The sequence below is a fragment of the Aquarana catesbeiana genome, linkage group LG03, assembly GCF_042186555.1.
Source record: "Aquarana catesbeiana isolate 2022-GZ linkage group LG03, ASM4218655v1, whole genome shotgun sequence".
NCBI lineage: Eukaryota > Metazoa > Chordata > Amphibia > Anura > Ranidae > Aquarana > Aquarana catesbeiana.
The window spans coordinates 167,572,935-167,593,908 of record NC_133326.1 but is presented as its reverse complement, the minus strand read 5'-3'; the positions used below and the strand labels follow the sequence as shown (position 1 = coordinate 167,593,908).

General features: G+C 42.4%; 1 protein-coding gene across 3 annotated transcripts in view; it reads left to right on the top strand.

The window, feature by feature from the left end:
* NUDT5 (nudix hydrolase 5) overlaps positions 1-20,974 on the top strand; it is a 34,842-nt gene that overhangs the window by 8,855 nt on the left and 5,013 nt on the right. For 2 of the 3 annotated variants that reach the window (XM_073619498.1, XM_073619500.1), the window contains exons 2-7: positions 197-263; positions 3,637-3,704; positions 10,933-10,985; positions 11,085-11,192; positions 12,473-12,568; positions 13,320-13,421. In XM_073619498.1, the coding sequence (XP_073475599.1) occupies positions 201-263; positions 3,637-3,704; positions 10,933-10,985; positions 11,085-11,192; positions 12,473-12,568; positions 13,320-13,421 (490 nt within the window). In that variant the 5' untranslated portion in view covers positions 197-200. Of the gene's footprint in view, positions 1-196; positions 264-3,636; positions 3,705-10,932; positions 10,986-11,084; positions 11,193-12,472; positions 12,569-13,319; positions 13,422-20,209; positions 20,293-20,974 lie in introns of those variants that run through there. The other variant, XM_073619499.1, reaches the window with a different exon arrangement.

Genomic DNA, 20,974 nt, shown 5'->3' with positions numbered 1-20,974 from the left:
TTTTTTTTCCCTCCTCCTAATGTTCCAATATAGTGTGTGTGTGTGTGTGTGTGTGTGTGTGTGTGTGTGTGTGTGTGTGTGTATATGTATGAATAACTAGGTGCTTTTACTTGGGCGAAGAGTGGCTTTTTAATGCAATATTCAGCAACTCTTGTCACGGCAAGGAAAGAATAAAAAATATTTTGTTGTTTTCCAGAAAAATGGAAAGCATGAATTCAGAAGATACATCACATCCTACAAAAGACACCATCATAAAAGAAAAGGTAAATTTGCAGTTATTACATGTTTTTTATAGGTCAACATTATTCTGAACACAAAAGCATAAAACAAGAAAGCATAGTTAATATATGGTTATAGAAGGTAGGGGCAAGATAAAAAAAATAAGGCAAAAAGGGTGGGGAGCAGAGCAGGAATGAGGACATGACTTTAACAAGGACCCATTCACACTACTGTATATGCATTGGGCACTTTTGCCAACTCATAGACCCAGGTCATTTTGCCTGGTCCTATTTGTTTTTGGTTTGTGGCTCGGAGATGCAGTGTAGTTCCACTTTACCCAGCGCCCCCCCCGAAAGAAAACAAAAAAAACAAAAAAAAAAAACATTTTCAGGTAATGTGAAGAAAAGAAAAACAGCCTTATAGGGCGTACACACGGTCGGACTTTGTTCGGACATTCCGACAACAAAATCCTAGGATTTTTTCCGACGGATGTTGGCTCAAACTTGTCTTGCATACACACGGTCACACAAAGTTGTTGGAAAATCCGATCATTCTGAACGCGGTGACGTAAAACACGTATGTCGGGACTATAAACGGGGCAGTGGCCAATAGCTTTCATCTCTTTATTTATTCTGAGCATGCATGGCACTTTGTCCGTCGGATTTGTGTACACACGATCGGAATTTCCGACAACGGATTTTGTTGTCAGAAAAATTTATCTCCTGCTCTCCAACTTTGTGTGTTGGAAAATCCGATGGAAAATGTCCGATGGAGCCCACACACGGTCGGAATTTCCGACAACACGCTCCGATCGGACATTTTCCATCGGAAAATCCGACCGTGTGTACGGGGCATTACAGTTATGTCACATGGGTCGGTTGTCATGTATACAATGAGGGGGGAAAAAAGTATTTGTTCCTCTGCTGACTTTGTACGTTTGCTCACTGACAAAGACGGTCTATAATTTTAATGGTAGGTTTCTTTTAACAATAAGAGACAGAATAACAAAAAATCCAGAAAAACTCATTTCAAAAAAAGTTCTAAATTGATTTGCATTTTAATGAGTGAAATAAATATTTGACCCCTTCGCAAAACATGACTTAGTACTTGGTGGCAAAACCCTTGTTGGCAATCGGAGGTCAGACATTCCTTGTAGTTGGCCACCAGGTTTGCACACATCTCAGGAGGGATTGTGTCCTACTCCTCTTTGCAGATCCTCTCCAAGTCATTAAGGTTTCGAGGCTGACGTTTGGTAACTCGAACCTTCAGCTCCCATATATATTTTTTTTTTTTTTTATGGAATTAGGTCTGGAGACTGCCTAGGCCACACATGTCAAATGCAAGGGCCGCAGGACGAATCCAACCCTCCAGGTCATTCTATGTGGCCCTCACACCTCTCCTGCAGCTGCGGCGCCGCCCTTGTCTCCACCTCCACCTTGTCTTGACAGTTGGTAGCAGAAAGGAGGACAGAACTTATCTTACAGATCCTGTGCCTCTGTGTGGCTGCAGCACCCCTTCATCTCCGCCTCCTCTGGTCTCAGCATTCAGCTAACTTCAGTCCTCCTCCAGACAATGCACTTTCTGCTTTCCCAGCTCTGCCCCAGCTTCTTCCCTGCAGCAGCACAAGGTAAAGGGGGGGGGGGGGGTTGGGCATCTAGTCTAACAAATACAACTGGCCCTTTGAGGGCAACCTTAATGCTGATGTGGCCCACGATGAAATAAAGTTTGACACCTCTGGCCTAGGCCATTCCAGGACCTTGATGTGCTTCTTGAGCCACTCCTTTATTGCCTTGGCTGTGTGCTTTGGGTCATTGTCCCATACACGACCCATGTGCAATGCCCTGGCCTCTAGAAGGAGGTTCTCACCCAAGATTTGACGGTACCTGGCACCTTCCCTTTGAGGCTGTGAAGCTGTCCTGTCCCCTCAGCAGAAAAACACCCCCAAAGCATGATGTTTCCACCTCCATGTTGGACGGTGGGGATGGTGTTCTTGGGGTCATAGGCATGCTTGATTTTGGTCCCATCTGACCACAACACTTTCACCAGGTTCTCCTCTGAATCATTCAGATGTTCATTAGCAATCTTCAGACGGGACTGTACATGTGCTTTCTTAAACTTGTGGGCGCTGCAGGATTTCAGTCCTTCATGGGCATAGTGTTACCAATTTGTTTTCTTGATGATTATGGTTCCAGCTGCCTTGAGATCATTGACAAGATTCTCCTGAGTATTTCTGGGCTGATTCCTCATTGTTCTCATGATCATTGAAATTCCACGAGGTCAGATCTTGCATGGAGCACCAGACCAAGGGAGATTGACAGTTATTTTGTGTTTCTTCCATTTGCGAATAATCGCACCAACTGTTGTCATACTCTCACCAAGCTACTTGACAATGGTCTTGTAGCCTATTTCAGCCTTGTGTAGATCTTGTCCCTGACATCCTTGGACGGCTCTTTGGTCTTAGCCATGGTGGAGAGATTGGAATCTGATTGCTTCTGTGGACAGGTGTGTGGTTTTTTTTTTTTTTTTATTTTTTTTTTTTTATGCATTTTCTGGATATTTTTGATATCTCTTATGCCCTGTACACACGGTCGGATTTTCCGATGGAAAATGTCCGATCGGAGCGTGTTGTCGGAAATTCCGACCGTGTGTGGGCTCCATCGGACATTTTCCATTGGATTTTCCGACACACAAAGTTGGAGAGCAGGAGATAAAATTTTCTGACAACAAAATCCGTTGTCGGAAATTCCGATCGTGTGTACACAAATCCGACGGACAAAGTGCCACGCATGCTCAGAATAAATAAAGAGATGAAAGCTATTGGCCACTGCCCCGTTTATAGTCCCGACGTACGTGTTTTACGTCACCGCGTTTAGAACGATTGGATTTTCCGACAACTTTGTGCGACCGTGTGTAGACAAAACAAGTTTGAGCCAACATCCGTCGGAAAAAATCCTAGGATTTTGTTGTCGGAATGTCCGAACAAAGTCCGACCGTGTGTACGCCCTATTACTGTTAAAATAAACTGACCATTCAAATTTTAGACTGATCATTTCTTTGTCAATGGGCAAACGTACAAAATCAGGGATCAAATACTCCCCTCACTGTATGATTTTTATCCTGCTGCTTGATGTGCAGATAGATATTGACTTGGTAGAGTGTGCCAAGATAATAGGCTTAGGCCTATAGTTGGACCAGTAAAATCTCATGTCTTGGCTGATAATTGGCCAGTCTATGAACAGCTGTCCATTGTCCACTTTGCAAGTGTTTTTTTTTTTTTTTTTTCTTTTTTTTCAAATGCAATTTTTTTTCCCATACTGGATGAGCATGGAACTCAGTTTTACATATTACTTACTACCATTTACATAAAACTCATTGAATGTTTGCTCTTGTTCATTACATCTGTGTTTTTTGATTTAGACGCTTGTAAAAGGAAAATGGGTACAGCTTGAGGAAACCACATATGTGGACCATGAAGGAAAAACCAGGTTGGTAACCGTTTTCAGCACTGCATAATAGCATGGTATTTATTTTGCACTAAGCTTACCAAAACATCAGAAAACTGTGTACTAAGCAAATCAGTCTACCTAAAACTTGTAAGTATTGCAAATAAGGTGTTAGAACTGGATGAAAAGTAAAGCTATAGCTCAAAGCAGCCATTTTCTAACATGCTATAAAAATTATGATTGTGAGCATGTCTGAAGTAGACAGCATAGAAACTAGTCTCATTAGTAGATTTTGCTGTCAGATTTATTGTGGGCTCCAGTTATATTTAGCAGTCTGTTTGCGTGGCAAAATTTCACAGACTGGAGGGAAATTGGAAGACCTATTAAGTTTTTAATGTTGTCTGTGGCCCCCCCCCCATTAGGGAGATTCACCCTCTCTATTTGTCCTGTTTACCATTATCACTGAAAGTAAAAGAGAATTCCAAATTTTGGGTTCTCCCCAGAAAAGTAATACAGGGGAAATTTTCCAATGGGGGGCACCATTTATGGTGACCTGGGGATTCCCTTAATTTTCAGGGTGTTACTCTCACTTCCTTTTTTGGCTGTGGAACAGGAAGTGAAGGTAAATCTCCCTAATGGGACACAGGTGGCAAAAGAAAAATGACGGACATTATAACCCTCCCTTACTGTATCTGAAATTAAAAAAATAAAGTTTTGCCTATAGTTCTACTTTAATAATACGTAATAGCAGGCGAACAATTCCCATTTTCTTTAGTTCATGCTGTGCAGGTATTGGTAGAGAAGGATTTCCTTTGTATACATTTGAAATATACAATTTTTAAAAACTAAGCCTATTTAAAAAAGGGATTTTTATATGTAGCACTAACTCATGGTGGAGCTGCTGGTTTAAGCGGGTCTGTTACCTTCACTTTGCTTCCCTCTGTTTCACCGGCACCGGGTCTAGGGGTTCCATTGAGAGTTTTTTTTTTTTTTTTTTTTTTTTTTTAACATTAGAAGTTTATTTAAATTTTCACAACAAAAACAATTCACTTCATGTTAGATTTGATTACAGGTGGCATGTATAGAACAGTTACATGACTTGGTATGAGTAAGATTCAATTATCACATTAGTTATCCATTTCAGAGGAAAATACTAATACTCATTAAGGATATTAACATAAGGTATAAATGTAAGTGTAAGGGATCCCGCCTTTCAGCTTGGAACATTCTAACCCACTCGTACATAGTTTTGAGGAGTCCTGGGGGCACTCAACGCCAATCCCAATGGACCCGGACCCAACATTTCATTCAATAGACAAGTGTTTTGCCTTCACCCACGCTGCCCAGATTTTTTCAAATTTTTTGGACAATTTCTTCCCATATATGTCATTTTATATAATGGTAGTGCCTTATTTACCAGAGATTGCCAGAGTTGTTTGGTGGGCGGTTGGGACTGATTCCACTGCAGTAGGATTGCTTTCCTAGCATATAATGTGGTGTAGAAGATGAACAGTTTCTTCCCCCATGTGACTTCTAGAAAGTCACAAATACCTAGTAGAAGAGGTATTGGGCTATATGGGACTTGTAGTCCCCCTATCGAGTTGATATCGGCAAGTATACTATTCCAGAATTCCACCACTCCAGGGCAGGACCAGACTACATGAAAGAAATCGGCCTCCCCAGACCCACATCTAGGGCACCTCGCTATTCTATCAGGGTATATTCTTGCCAGGCGTGTTGGAGAGTAATAGGCCCTATGTAAAAATTTCAGCTGCATAAATCTATCCCTTGCTGAAATTGTCAAGGGTAAATATTGCTGAATTCCCTCTTCCCAGTCCCCATCCGTCAACTCCGGAACATCCACCCTCCACCGCTCACATAGCTGGGAGACTTTAGATGTATCTCGAGTCACAAGCAAATTATAGACGGACAGCGTTCCTCCGCCATCTTGGTTTTTTAATACACTTTCCATCGGTGTCTCCTCCAGAGTCAGCGGACCGGGGAACTGGGACCGGAACGCATGCCTCACCTGGAGGAACCTGAAAAACATATGATTGGGTAGATCCTTTTCTCTTTTTAAAGCATCAAAGGTGATTAGTTGTCCCTGGGCAACTATATCCCTCAGGGTCGTGACTCCATATCTGGCCCACACAACCGGGTCGGGGATGGAGTGAAAATGAGGCAGATGAGGATTACCCCATAGGGGGGTTGCTGGGGACCAACCACCAGGTCTCAGAAATAGCTTATTGACAGTGTCCCATACCTTAAGGGTTGTTTTCATGGGATAGGTCACATCTGGATTGGATCTAGGGCCTCTATGCACCAAATTCCCCAACTCTGCATGGGAGCCGATCAGCGCTGCCTCTAGGGAAGCAGCAGGGTTAGCCGGTTCTTCTGAGAACCACCATTTTACTGTTACCAATACCGCTGCCCAGTAGTATTTTAGGAAGCATGGCAAGGCCAGACCCCCCAAGGTCCCTGGTAATTGCAATGCTGCCCTGGCTATTCTAGGAGTTTTCCCGTTCCATATGAATGAGGTAATAATGCTATCTAAATGTCGAAAGAAGGTCATTGATATAGGGATCGGGGTTTGTCGGAAAAGGTATATAAATTTAGGTAGAATTGACATTTTGATTAAGTTGACACGGCCAACCGGGGTTAGTGGTAGGGATCTCCATGTGTTACATCTTTGGGATAGTTGGTTAATCACAGGGTTTAAGTTAAGACTGATATATTTTTTTAAGTCTTGATGTATTTCTACCCCTAGGTATCTAAACTGGGAAACCCTACTGAGTTGTCCATCCGTCTGCAAGGGAGAAGACCCCGCCCGCAGAGGAAACAGGATCGACTTTCCCCAGTTGATACATATACCAGAGAATTTCCCAAACCTATTAATTACCAAGAGAGCCTCTTGTAGAGAAGTACCGTCATCTTTAAGATAAAGTAAGGTGTCGTCGGCGTATAACGACACCTTTTCCTGTAGAGGACCCCTCGTAATCCCCCTAACCCGGGGTGTGGCCCTGAGAAGGGCAGCCATAGGCTCTATTGCCAGGGCAAAAAGACCCGGCGAGAGCGGGCACCCCTGTCTAGTTCCCCTACCCAAAGAAAAGGTTGGGGAAAGTACCGTACCTGTGCGAACTCTGGCCGTAGAGGCCCTATATATCATCCTGACCCATGAGATAAAGACCGGGCCAAACCCGAACCTGCGGAGGACGTTCCATTGAGTTTACTGCTGGACGACACAGGCCCCAACACTGGAGTACGTTCTCAATTAGGGCTGCAACTAACGATTATTTTCATAATCGATTAGTTGGCCGATTATTGTTTCAATTAATCGATTAATCGGATAATAACCTTAAAAAAAATGTGGTGTATAATTTAATATGTAAAGTTTAAAAAAAAGGCAATGTATTCTTAAAAATTCATATGCAGTGGTAAATATAACTAACCAACTATATGATTAGGGAGCAAAATCTCTAATCCACTCTGAGAATAACAGACAGAAGAGATATACTGTATATACTATTGGAGGTTGAATCTGGTAAATATCAACAGACTCGTTGATCACATTATTTATTTAGACCCCTTTCACGCTGGGGTGTATGTAATGTGCCCTGCTCCCACATAATGTGCCCTGCCCCCATATAATGTGCCCTGCTCCCATGTAATGTGCCCTGCCCATACATAATGTGCCCTGCTCCCCACGTAATGTGCCCTGCTCCCCACGTAATGTGCCCTGCTCCCCACGTAATGTGCCCTGCTCCCCACGTAATGTGGCTTGCCTCCATGTAAAAGTTTACTTTAAATGTAATAGTAATGCCTGCTATTACCTCCAGTCTATCAGCCTCCACCTTCTCTGGGGTCAGATGCTGATCTTCCCTGCACAGTCTTTGAAGTAATTTGTTTTTTTTTAAAAACAAATATGTTATACTTACCTGCTCTGTGTAATGGTTTTGCACAGAGCAGCCCCGATTCTTCTCTTCTGGGGTCCCCCACCGATGCTTCTGGCTCCTCCTGCCTTTAGAGTGCCCCAATAGCAAGCTGCAAATTATAGTATAGCGAGCCCCTATAGCAAGGTAAAAAAACTTCTGTCTTTAGATCCACTCACTTTCTGCCCAGGACTACATGTCCCATGAGACATTGTTCCTCACACACTCACATTCACAAGATCTCAGGCACTTACTAACACATATGGATGGTGTACTGATCTGTATGTGTGCTGCACTGTATTTCCTGATATGTAAACAAATAATGCATTCTGTATGCAGGCCAACTAATCGGCTGGCCGATTAATCGATTATGAAAATAGTTGACAACTATTTTCATAATCGATTAGTTGTTGATTAATCGATTAGTTGTTTCAGCCCTATTCTCAATGCTTTATTGAACAGTCAAACTTTTGGAAGTAGCAGGAAAGAGATGGAAAAGGAAACTCTCAGGAGAAACTCAAATATCTTCTTGCAAAAATCTTAGCGACAAATGTCCCGGTAGGATTCAGATAATTATGTGGAATGCATTCCCCTCATGGGACACACTCTTTGCTCGTCTGGATAGGCCTCTCTCACCGTTCTAGCAGGCAGCACGAATTGAAAGTCTCTGCCACAGACTTATTTGGGGGGGGTAAATCTGCACAATCCTCTGCCACAGGATGTATCAGATCTTCTGCAGTGAACAGTCAGTCACAGTGCCTGAACCTTTAAGCCGAACCGGGGACACTATGCTGTATGGTTACTTCTTTTGGATACGTCCTCCAGCCGAGTCACCAGGCCCCTCTATAGACCAGCACACTGCGTGATCTCTCCAAGACGGGTCCTTCCCTGGGATCTCCTCGGCTGTCCAGCTTCGTCACACAGGACCGACAGCTCAGGACCATTCCTCGGCCGCGGTGGTAGGCCCCAGACAAGCCTCTGGACCCACCCCTGCGCTGTAGCGTCGCGGGCCTCCCGATCGTAGGACCACGTGGTAGCTCCGTAACGCATACTTGTTGGCCAGGAGGGCCAGCAGGTGGCTGCAAAACGACCTTAGAACATGGCGTCTGTCCCATAAATACCCTCGCCCAGAATGCAACTCGGAGGACCACCTCCACCGAGCTTGCCTCCGAGACAGAGGAGCATCTATACACTTCGACACGTTGCCCTTCCAACACTGCCTAATGGTAACAGCGACACCCACCGGTCAGCACGGAAGCACACACGTCAGCCAAGCTGGAACAGAGGCAAACTTTTAACCTTCCTAACACACAATTTACTAAATTTACCTAATCTGCGGTAGATTGTAAATCTACCAGCGCTACATATACTTTTTTTTTTTTTTTTTTTTTTAACAAAGGATATCTACAAATGTACAAGAAATAGTAATGAACTATTGCTCACCTGAATTTTCTGTAGTTTTAACCTGCACAGCTGTCAAATGCGGGTTATAATGGAAAAAAGATCTGAATAATAGTGTTGTGTAGAAAGGCTTTGTCATTGGGCTTTCTAATTTATTATGAAGGTATGAAAATTAATTCTGTATAGATAATCAAGTCAGCACCCAAATCACAAGTGGACTTGCATAACATCAGACTGTGTGGACTTGTGTTTCTATTTCTGACTGTCATTTGCACAAAATCATTTCACAGCACTTGAGCAATCTTCTTGAATATAGTATGGGCAGATTAGGAGGATTCAGTATTGCTCGAAGGTATTTTTTGTATAATGGCTGCATCCACATATTGTTTGAAACAGATTTAGGACTTGTGCACTCGGTAAGGCACTCAACGACACCTAAAAACTACTTTTCTCCCAATGCGAGTCAAGGCGAAGCAAATGCAGACTGAAGCACATTGGCAACAAGTGCCTTAGAGCAGTGGTCATCAACCCTGTCCTCAGGGCCCAATAACAGGCCAGTTTTTATGTATTACATTGGGGAGATGCAGACTAGAACACTGCAATCACTGAGCAGCAAATTATATCACCTGTGATGTATTTCAGTTATCTTGTAAACTTGGCTTGTTCATGGGCCCTGACAGGGTTGATGACCACTGCCTTAGAGGATTGTGGACAGCTCTTAAACTCACCATAGATGGTTTAGTTCTGTGTGGTGTTGTGTTTTGTTTTTTTTGATCAGCCAGCGGGGTGGACGGAGGATTCTCCCGCCACAGGATATTGCTTTCCAACAGTGGCTCCCACTGCTGTCAGAATACATTGATCACAAGCTGCATCCCTGATCGAGAGGTTTTCCAGCCTTCTCCTTCAACAGAAGTCAATAAAATGAAGCAGGGATGGGCCACACAGTGATAAAAATTCATCCGGTCCTTGCTGAACTGGACGAATTTTGATCCATCTATGGACAGCATTATAAGCATCTCAAACTTTTCCTTAATGCAGTCTGAATGCTGCATTTAGTCTCCTACAAAAGACTTTTAGGATGTTGTCTGATCCCAGACTCTACATTTCTCCCCAAAGCTTTCCTCACTTCCCTCTGTTGAAGGTCCTCCAGCATAATTTTTCTTCAAATTTGTTTTGTACTCGCCTGTTCTCAAATTCTTCACAGTGCTACTTTTCCGGTAATTCCTGTCTGGTAAAATTGTCACTGGGGCAGAAGGTGAAGGGGGCCCTGGATATCCGTAAAAAACAGAACAAGGTTTCTACCCAAATCTAAAACCTAAAAAAAAAAAAAAAAAAAACATTATTTTTTAACTCGACAGCCATTTTAAAGCATAAATCCCCCCCAAAAAAATCCTGCTCCTTTTTAAAGCATCTTATACAGCAGTTCTTGTGTTGTGTGATTTAGCCCCCTGTAAGGCCTGAAATACCTGGCAGATGCTGCCAGTGTTTGCCCTCACCTTTGTAAACTGACCACGGTATATCACGGCCGCGGAGCCTGATACCGTGGTCAGTTTACGTACCTCCATCAGCCGCAGCTCTCCTGTCCTCCCTATGTGCTCTTGTGTCCTCCTCCCCCCTCCCTGCCTGCCCCTGTGTCAGTGCCAGGCCACTCCGCTCCTGCTGTGGTCATAACTTTTTAAAATGCATATAATCCTGCTGATTCCCTAATGACAGGTGCTTCTGTCTGTGTTTAATTTAAAAAAAGGCTTGTTTACTGTATTTCAGAGCGTCTCTCCGCGGTCATGTGACCGGCCAGCTCTCTCCTCTCCTTCTTGCATCCTGGATGACGGTGGGGGAATCTTTCCTGTCATTAGGGAAGCAGCAGGATTATGTATGTTTGTAGGGGTGGGTTAACAAACCCTTTAACGGTTTTAAGAGTTTTTCTTCATCTCTTCCCTCAGAACATGGGAGACTGTGAAACGTACAACCAGAATAGAAGGAAATGCTGTAGATGGTAAGCAATTTTCTCTAGTTGCATTTCATTTGTTAAAAATAAAGGATACAATCTTGTTACATTTAGAGTGTGTAATTATTTCAATTTGTTGTTCAACAGGTGTAGCAATATTACCAGTACTACAGAGAACTCTTCATTATGAATGTATGGTGCTCATAAAACAGTTTCGGCCTCCTTTAGGCTGCTACTGCCTAGAATTCCCAGCAGGTCAGTGTTGCTTTGCCAGCATTATTTTCAACTTGTCTGTCTTTTGGGCCATTCACACTATGCTGCATGAACCTTTTTTTTTATTTTTGTTTTTTTTTTGAGTGCACATTAATTTTTGCCAACAATGTAAATGGGCCCTTAACCCCTTCCCACCCGCCACGGCATCCCTTTAAGCAGTTCTGAATGCCTGGGGGCGGGTAGGATCAGCGGTTATCTGACTTCTCACAGTGTACCTTAACAGCTTGGGGCCTCACCAAGCCCACAGTATCTGTATTCAGGTGCTGGCAGAGACAGAGCACATCTTGCTCCAAGATCTTATATAGGATACAAATTTTGCTGCATGCTGTATTTAACTCCAGTGAATGATAGACAGGCTTCAGCTCAATTTCTGCTACACCCCTCCTGACATGTTTCGCCCACATTGGGCAGGGACATGAGCTGAAGTCTTTCATTCACCTAACACTGAAGTTGAATACATTGTGCGGCAGTACTTGTATGCTATGCTGTTAGCGTGGTCACATGATCGGAAGTTGGTCCCACCAGCTACTGAACTTTAATCTGAACCATGAGCTGTCTTCAACAGCTCAGTCTTTGTGCTGGGAGCATGTAGTACGCACGCTCTCAGGACATAAATCCAGCAATGCATATGTGTGGTGTGTGGGTGTAAAGCCCACCCTTTTGCCATCACACGGATGTGTTGGGCGTAATAAAAGGGGTTAAAGTGAAACTTGTGCACAGATCATACACACTAAAGTGTTTACATATTCTGAACAAGTAGTAACCATTTTAAAACAAGTGACAGTGCGCCACTGGAAGGGTTTGTTCTAAGGCAAGTTTCACATAATTTGCTAGTATGCGATGCATACTAGCACATTATGGCTTTACCTTGCAGGCTGCAAAAAGAGAAAAAATAACTGCTGTTTACTACCGCTTTATCACCTCGTATAGCAAGGTACGTTTTAGTATATTGTTTTGCGATTGGCTGTCAGTAAAAAATTATCCAGGCGGGTGTAGAGCCACCTGATAATTTTTACAGTACTGAGAAGGTGAGGCTATGGTGGTGTTACCTTCTATGCCATTTATAAAATGCTTAGTAGCATGCTTAATTTTTTTATTTTTAACACTGAATCTGACAATCCTGTACAAAAAATTATGGGGTTTGTAATTTATTAAAATATACAGATACCATGAAACCTTTAGCAATAGTCTTACACAGTCCACAGAGGCCTGTATTTCTTACTGACTTATTTTTATTTGGTTTACTGGGTTTACCTTGCCAGGCCTTATTGACAAGAATGAGACTGCAGAACAGGCAGCACTTCGAGAACTGGAGGAAGAAACTGGATACAAAGGAGAAGTTATGGAATGCTCTCCTGGTGTGTTGAACCTTTTTTTTTTTTTTTTTTTTTTTCCTCCTAAGAATGACTTTCTATTAAAGTTAAGCTGTTGCTATTTTCAAAAGTTAAATGGTATCCCCACTTTTATGGGGAAAAAAAATGTAGAGATTAAAATATATATATATATATATATATATATATATATATATATATATATATATATATATATATATATATATAATCTCACAAGCTATACTGTAATTCAATGCTATTAAAACCTTCTCTTTAGATAGTTGCATAGTAGGTGAGGTTGAAAAAAAGTCCAAGTCCAACCTGTGTGTGTGATTTATTTTAGGAGAGAACCTAAAACCTACCTGTCCCGCTGCTCGTGCTGGCAAAATTCTCTAGGCACATTTATAGGTGTAACGCATGCATGGTCCCCTGCTGCGTAGGGGTCAGCAGATGGAACCAGAATGCAGCAGGGGATGCCAGCATCTGATGCTCCCAATACAGAGAGTTTCGGGGGACACGGGCAAGAACTAAAAAGAGAGCGCCACTAATTGATTCAATGTAAAAGTACAAACTATTTATATGCAATATTTTATTAAATATTTCTAAAAATTGTATTTACTCCTGACGATAATAAAGAAAATATAATAAAGTGTGCATTCCCATCAAGGTTGACTTGTATAGCAAAGTGACATTAGTTTTCTTTTCCTAATTTTGCTTTTGTTCACTAATTTTCTTTGTTTGTTTTTTTTTTTTTTTGTTTTTTTTTTTTTTGTTTTAGTGTCTTGCTTAGATCCTGGATTGTCAAATTGTACAACCTATGTTGTAACTGTGCACATTAACGGGGATGATTGTGTAAACTGCAAACCTAAACCCAAGAATGGTAAGTTAACTTTTTAATAAGGAGTTTAGTGACAAAAGCAGAAAGGTAGGGGAAGTTGTATATACTGTTCCATACAGTTCTACCCACCATGATTTATATATAGATATTTTCATTTGGCAGCTGGTGCTTAAAAAATTTTGGTGGGGGCTCGCAAACCAACCCCTCCAGGTCGGCACTCGTCAGAGGACACCTTGTGTTCCACAGGACGAGAAGCCGGAAACCGGAAGTGAAGCAATGACTAATATTGATTTGCTAAAATCAAAAGTGGGAAGGCTCGAGGCAGTGTTCTGTGCCCCGAGGACAACCTGAAACAAGCTAATAAGAGCTTCAGCCTCAAATCGCATGTTTTTAAAAAATGTACGGACCTAATAGACACCCATAAGTCTGTCCCCCGCACAGTGCACACACACATGAACAATTTTATTTTTTAATAAATTATAATAGATGCTCAAGAGGCCCAAGTCCTATTTTTTTCAGACTTTTTTTTTTTTTTTTGTATGTATTTGCACACATGTGTTTGCACACATACTTATTCTCGCATTAACTATGTTCATGCACATTTGCGCACAAATGTACATGATTACGCGCAAATAACTGACCAAGAATTCAGATTTTTTTTTTTTTTTAAATTTTACTGAAGAATACACAGCGCTTGCTTACGCGCCTGTGTGCATAGGCATATTACAATTTAATGGGCTGTATTTTAGCTCAGAAAAAAAAATAAGCTGTACTAAGCTTTTTCAAGCTGCAGCGTGTAAAAGGCCTAATAGTTTTAACACGTTAAAGTAGTTTTTTTTTTTTTTTTTTCTTTGGCAAACTAACTTTGGGGGCGTGGCCCTTATGGACTGGCCGCCACTGGATATTTTCCTTTAAGGCTGGTGACACATTACAGTTTGGTCTCTCTACAATCTCATTTAAATTTACCATCAAGTATGTAGTCTGTGAGCTTACCGCAGTGTATAACTAATCGGGCACATCCTTCCAAGACATGGTCTTTGGTAAGTCTAAGGCCCCTTTCACACGGGCTTGTCCGTGTACGGACTCGGCTTTTGCTCAGCGGGGATCGCTCAGCTGATCCCCCGCTGAGCAGGCGGATGACAATTCTGTGCGGAGACAGACTTGTCAGAGCCCTGCTGTCCTCTATGGAGATCGGATGAAAACGGACTGCCTGTCCGTTTTTATCCGATTCTCCAGACGGACATATCACCACTGACATCTGCTGGTCCATAGAGGTGTATGGAGCGTCCAATCAAGTCAGCCTGAAAAACTGACAGGTGGACCTGATCGGAAAGCCTGTGTGAAAGGGGCCTAAAGAAAATCGTAAAACAAATTGTAGTATGTGGCAGATTTACAGTGAGTTCTCTTTAATATGTATATCGGCATATATATATGGGGAAAAAAAATACCCACGTTATCCAAATTGTGTGATCATTGTTTTTTTGATTCTATCCCTAATGTTGTAAACTTCTGTTGTCCATGTGTATTTATATTTAACGGCTTGACCCTTCTTGCTATCTTTCACTTTTTTGTAATTTTCTACAACTCTTCACTTCACGGCTTTAAAAACTTGGGGAAAGACCTCAAACCATATATTTTCTGAAAGCACAGGGCCTGTAAAATAAAAGATATTACTGATTATTTTATTTTTTTTTTCCCCAATGGTTAAAGCGGAGTTCCACCCACATTTTTCACTCCTCATCATGCAGTACTAATGTGCATCCTTAACCACTTAAGGACCAAGCCTCTTTCTGAGATTTGGTGTTTACAAGTTAAAATATATATATATATTTTTTTCTAACACCCTAGAGAATAAAATGGCGGTTTGCAATACTTTCTGTCACACTGTATTTGCGCAGCGGTCTTGCAAGCGCACTTTTTTGGAAAAAGTACTTTTTTTAATTAAATAAGACAACAGTAAAGTTAGCCCAATTTTTTTTTTTTTGATAATGTGAAAGATAATGTTACACTGAGTAAATTGATACCCAACATGTCACGCTTCAAAATTGCGCCTGCTCATGGAATGGCAACCAACTTTTACCCTTTAAAATCTCCATAGGCGACGTTTAAAAAATTGTACAGGTTGCAAATTTTGAGTTACAGAGGAGTCCTAGGGCTAGAAATATTGCGCTCACTCTACCGATCACGGCGATACCTCACATGTGTGGTTTGAACACCATTTTCATATGCGGCGCTGCTCACATATGCGTTCGCTTCTGCACGCGAGTTCGGCGGGACGGGGCACATTTTAAAGAGAATTTTTTTTTTTTTCTTATTTTACCATTTTTTATTTTTACACTGTTCTTTTAAAAAAAAAAAAAAATTGGCACTTTTATTCCTGTTACAAGGGATGTAAACAGCCCTTGTAATAGAAAAAAAATGACAGGACCTCTTAAATATGAGATCTGTGGTCAAAAAGACCTCAGATCTCATATTTACACTAAAATGCAATAAAAGAAAAAATTTAAATGTCATTTAAAAAAAAAAAAAAAAGTCTCTAAGAGCTATGTGCGGAAGTGACGTTTTGACATTGCTTCCACCCTGCAATAGTATGGAGACGGAACAAAAATTATGTGTAGCGCTAGAAAATCAACAAAGTCCAACAAATGACAGGGACATCAAGCAAAAACATAATAAAAAAGTCCTCCGTATAAGTAAGACTCAAAATGTCAATGACTTTGTGCGAAGAACATGGCCAATATGTAACATCTGAAATGGACACAAAGGGGACACACCACCACCAACTGTAGAAAGGCTTACCAGATGACGTGGACCCAAGGGGGCATACGCCCGATTGGGTCAGGACAGGCTTGAGTGGTGGGTGATGATGGATGTTCTAGGCTGATGATGAGAATGGAGGTCCAAGAGCCAGCCGGGCGCTGGTGGGTCCCTCAAGAAAATGTTGAAAAGCAGATGGCCGTATGGTAAGATAAGAAGGAAAAAAGGCACATAGTGTAACTCCGTAAACAAATCCCAAATTTATTAAAAAGAGATACACTCACATGAAACTCTTTAATAACGGCGCTGTAAAAAGTATGGCGGCAGTGGGGTCCTACCCAACGCGTTTCGTCCTTAGACATCGTCTGGGGTCCCCCCACTGCAGCCAAATATATATATAATTTGATTCTAAGGAGAGGAGGTCACTTCAGACTGTACTTAATTGCCACTTCCGGTTTTGCGCCAAAATGGCTGCTCGGCGTGCGTTCCACGCCTCTCTATAAGGTTTAATACAAGTCCCGGAAGTTAAACCAATGGGGTTATTAAGACCTGGGTATGGTTGTCAGAAAATGTCAAATTAAATTATTATGCCCATAAAAACTGGTGAACAGTATTACTTGGGTGTATAGCTGCACTAATATATTAGCTGTAAAGAAATGTGAGTTGTGCGTCAATCATCCGAGATGCGCACGCGCAGCATATGGCATCACGGCCCGTGTGAAGCATGGAGAAACCACCGGAGTGTGCGCGCACTAGTGGACGGACGTGGTTGGGGAGACATGCCTTGCGGACAGTAGTCCGCCCATCATTCGGGGAAAGTGCCGCTATTGGAGAACACACAGGGAGGGAGCGGCCACACGCCACGTGAGGCGTGATCATAAGTGTTAGTGCGGTGGCCCCAAATAAACAAAGATCGTGGGGTCAGTGTAGACACTAGGTGCTGAATACAAAAAAATATATGAAAAGAATATATATAAAAATAGGAAAACAAAATAAACGTGCCTGCTTGGAAAATGTCTCAACCTGTGGGGGAAGAAACAAAAATAGTAAATATGTATAGAAGTGATCACTGTGTGTGAATATCCTCTTTATATCCAATAACTGTGCAAAACATACCAATAAGGGAAAGGCAATAAGTATGGAGATATGAAATGAAATCCCCTCTCGTTGTAAGGATACTTGCTTATACACATAAGTATAAACTGTACAAAGGACATATATAAAAAATATAAAAGAAAAATATATTTCGTACAGATGATTAAAACCATAAAAATATATATGTACAAAAAATGGTAAAAAAAATATGGAATATAAAGCCAAATCGCATGAAAACTCATGAAATTGCTAGATAATAGTTGAGAGCATATATATAAAAATAGAAAGAGGAGAAGAAGACAGTGCAGCTGGGCATCAAGCCATATTAATAAAGGCATTAACGTCAAGCTCCATGTTGATACCAAGGGGGGAGAGCGTGCGGAGCTCGTGGATCCAGAAGGTCTCTAGGCGTGATACTCCTCTGGTCCTGGTGCCACCTCTCCAAGGGGGAACATAGTTGTCAATTACTACAAATTGCGTTCCATCCATTACCCGATTATGACTAAGTTTATAATGTCTGGGGATGGTGTGTTTGGTGTCCCCATTCTTAATAAGGGCAATGTGCTCTGCCACTCTCACTGCAAACGAGCGAATGGTACGTCCCACATACTGTTTACCACAGTGGCATGTAATTAAATATACAATATGGCTGGTAGTACAGGTACAGAACTGCCTGATGGAATAGCGTTTATGGGTGACAAAGGATGTGAAAGAAACAGTCTTACGTCCAATCCAAGAATTGTGCTGACAGACAACGCACCTTCTACACGAGTAGAAACCTTCCATCTCGTGAAAGAAGGGCTGGCGTGTGGGAGGATTGATAACATTTGGGGCAATTTTGCTCTGTAAGGTAGGGGCACCTCTAAAGATTACCTTAGGTCGATCTGGCAAGGTTGAATTAAGGACTTTATCATTTTTGAGAATACCCCAATGTTTAGAGATGATGGCCTTAATCTGTCAATGCTGAACAGAAAAAAAAGTGAGCATAGACCACTTAAAACCATCATCCGGTTGTTTCCTGGGTTTTTCCCTCAATAGTGACTCTGTCCATCGCAAGGGCATACTGGAACTCACGTTCAACAAGACCAGGGTCATAGCCTTTATCTAACAACTTGGTTCTTAAAAGTTCAGATTGTACTCTAAAGGAGTCAATGTCTGAGCAATTTCTACGCAGCCTCAAGAATTTGCTGCGTGGTACAGAATCAAGCCAGGATCGATGGTGGCAGCTGTCAGGTGATATGAAGCTGGCCATCTTCCCCTCACTCGTCTCCATACCAAGCTAGAGAGAGGCCCCTTCGACCCGGTATCCTGCCGCCTATTTAAGTTATCTTGTGGCGAATCTGCCGCAGAGACCACTTTTGTCTGAAACTGGACCTCTCGCTGAAGAAGAGGATACTGGGGTTATGGCAGCTAGCTGCTGCCATAACGATATCCCTCTTCAAAGTGCCGACGTATATTGGTGTGAACTGGTCCGTAAGTGGTTAAAATGAATTGGCAGTTTTTTGTCTGTTTTTTCTGTTCACTTACCTGATTTATGCCTATATCTAATTTCACTTCCTCCTTTAGTGGCCGCGCCACCCTTCGTCATTTCTGGTTTTGCATTGGCTCCTGGGAGATCTTGGTCAGCTTGGCATGGCACTGCTCCCGTAATATTTAACATTGGCGTCTATGGAAATTCTTGGGCAGCTTGACATGGCATGGCTCTAGTAACAGTTAACATTGGCGTCTATGGAAAAAATTGGTCAGCTTGGCATGGCAAGCTGACCAAGATTGCATTGCATTGCACATGCACAAAATCGGAAGGTGTATGCTGGGTATCCAGTATGCACAGAATCCAGGAAGGACACTGTGGCTTCAGATGCCTACACTGGAGATGGCCACTCTGTGCAGGAACTTCACAAAGTAAGGAAACAATCCTGCACATGTAGTCCCAGGCCTCCTTTAGTCTAATGAGAACCGCCAAGAGCTGCTGACATCCTTCCCATCTAGAGTGGGTTGTAAGGCATAGTGGTGTAGTGTAAGGTATATTCATGGGTGCCAGACACTTCTTAAATGCAAAGAGATTTTATTTCTCTTGAACAGAACTTTGGGAGAGAAGGTAAAGGGCCAGGACACCCTTTAGTATTGGCAATGTTAATTGGCAGACTCCGAGATGTCTACAGGTAGACAGCCATGCAGGGAAAGGCATCCAGCAAGACACCACATCTGCATGTGTAGGATGCTGTCTCCTATGGCAACAGTCTTAAAACAGTTCCTAACACAAGTTGCAACGAACTCCTTCACTTTCTTTACAATCACTTCTTGTAGGTTCTCAACCCACTGAGCTCCCAATCTCTCTCCCTAGACTTGCTGATTCACTGCCACCGAAAATCCCTTAAGCTCTTCCAATCTGCACTTTTAGTGTCTTCTACAAGTGTCACCCCCGCTTCTCTGCTGGATCCCTAGCTTGGCACTCCAGATAAGCTTCACCCCACTGGCCTGCTCGGTCCCTGGCTTGACACACAAGGCTGCTCTGCAGCTGTTACCTCCACTGGCTGGGTCCCTGGCTTGACACCTGCTGAAGTTTCCCAATACTTCACCATCCCCGGTTGGTGAGAACACTGCTCTGGTACTTGCTTCAGCTACTCACAGTGGTCCCCGGTAATAAGGTGGGTGGTCCCTTAGTGGCAACAGCTTCCCCTCTACCTCCGACCACCACAGGTTCTCCGGACGCCAGAACCGTCACTTCTGGTTGGACTGTAAGCCGCAATCCCAACCCTATGCTGCTTTCTTGCTTCTGGATAGGACCTCAGACAGCCTAGCAGCCAGATGTGACAGTAGTCCAGGTGGCACAGAACACTGATCACTTGACTCCATCCAAATATATAGGTTCTCCCAGCAAGCCAAGGGATTTAAGAAAACCCCTGACCATTGGCTGAGATGCCCCATATACTCCTAATCTTTCATTGCTTTGCCCTTCTCTTATCTAATGTCACCAGGTAACCCGGCCACCCAGTGGCAGAAGAGAGAAGTGCAGCAATTTCAGACTTGGGGTGACCGCAATTGATCCCTAACAATGAGCCAAAGTAACTACACCTGGCAGGTAACTTTAGGAGCAAGTTGCGATCAACCCTGCCTGAACACCAGGGTGCTACACACAGAAGAAACTGGGCATCGTTTACAGCATACTTTTGCTACATGGCACGAGGCATGAGTATTCTAGGGGTATTTTTATCTTAAGTCATATTTCAGCCGGAATTCCGCTTTAAGCAATTGTTTATCAAAATATGTTTTAATAAATAATCATTAACTCACAAAAAATCTATATATAAACTTACATAATTGTTACAAAATGTTCATTTTAATAACAATTGCTTTGTTGTGCTGAGTGCATGCTCAGTTGTGCACCCCCCAGCATTGTGTAGGATGCCTGCCAATCACGTGATCACTGTGACAGCCAATAACAGACTTACGAAGTACAATGCTTTTTTATTTTTTTACACTTAAGTACTGTCATTAGGGGACACAACCCTGGTGAAAAGTCCTTTTTAATGAGACCTCGGGGGGGTCTTACAGACCCGTGATGTCTTTCTTTTGTGTTGGTGAAAAAAAAACAGAGCCCTTGGCCTTGGAAAGAGCAGTTCTACATCTTTTAGATGTTACATTTATGGCCAATGTATAGTACATGTCAACTTTACCTAATAGCTTAGAGCAGTCTGAGGATTTGGAGATTATTAGATCCAGTTCTGATTAGTAGGGGATCC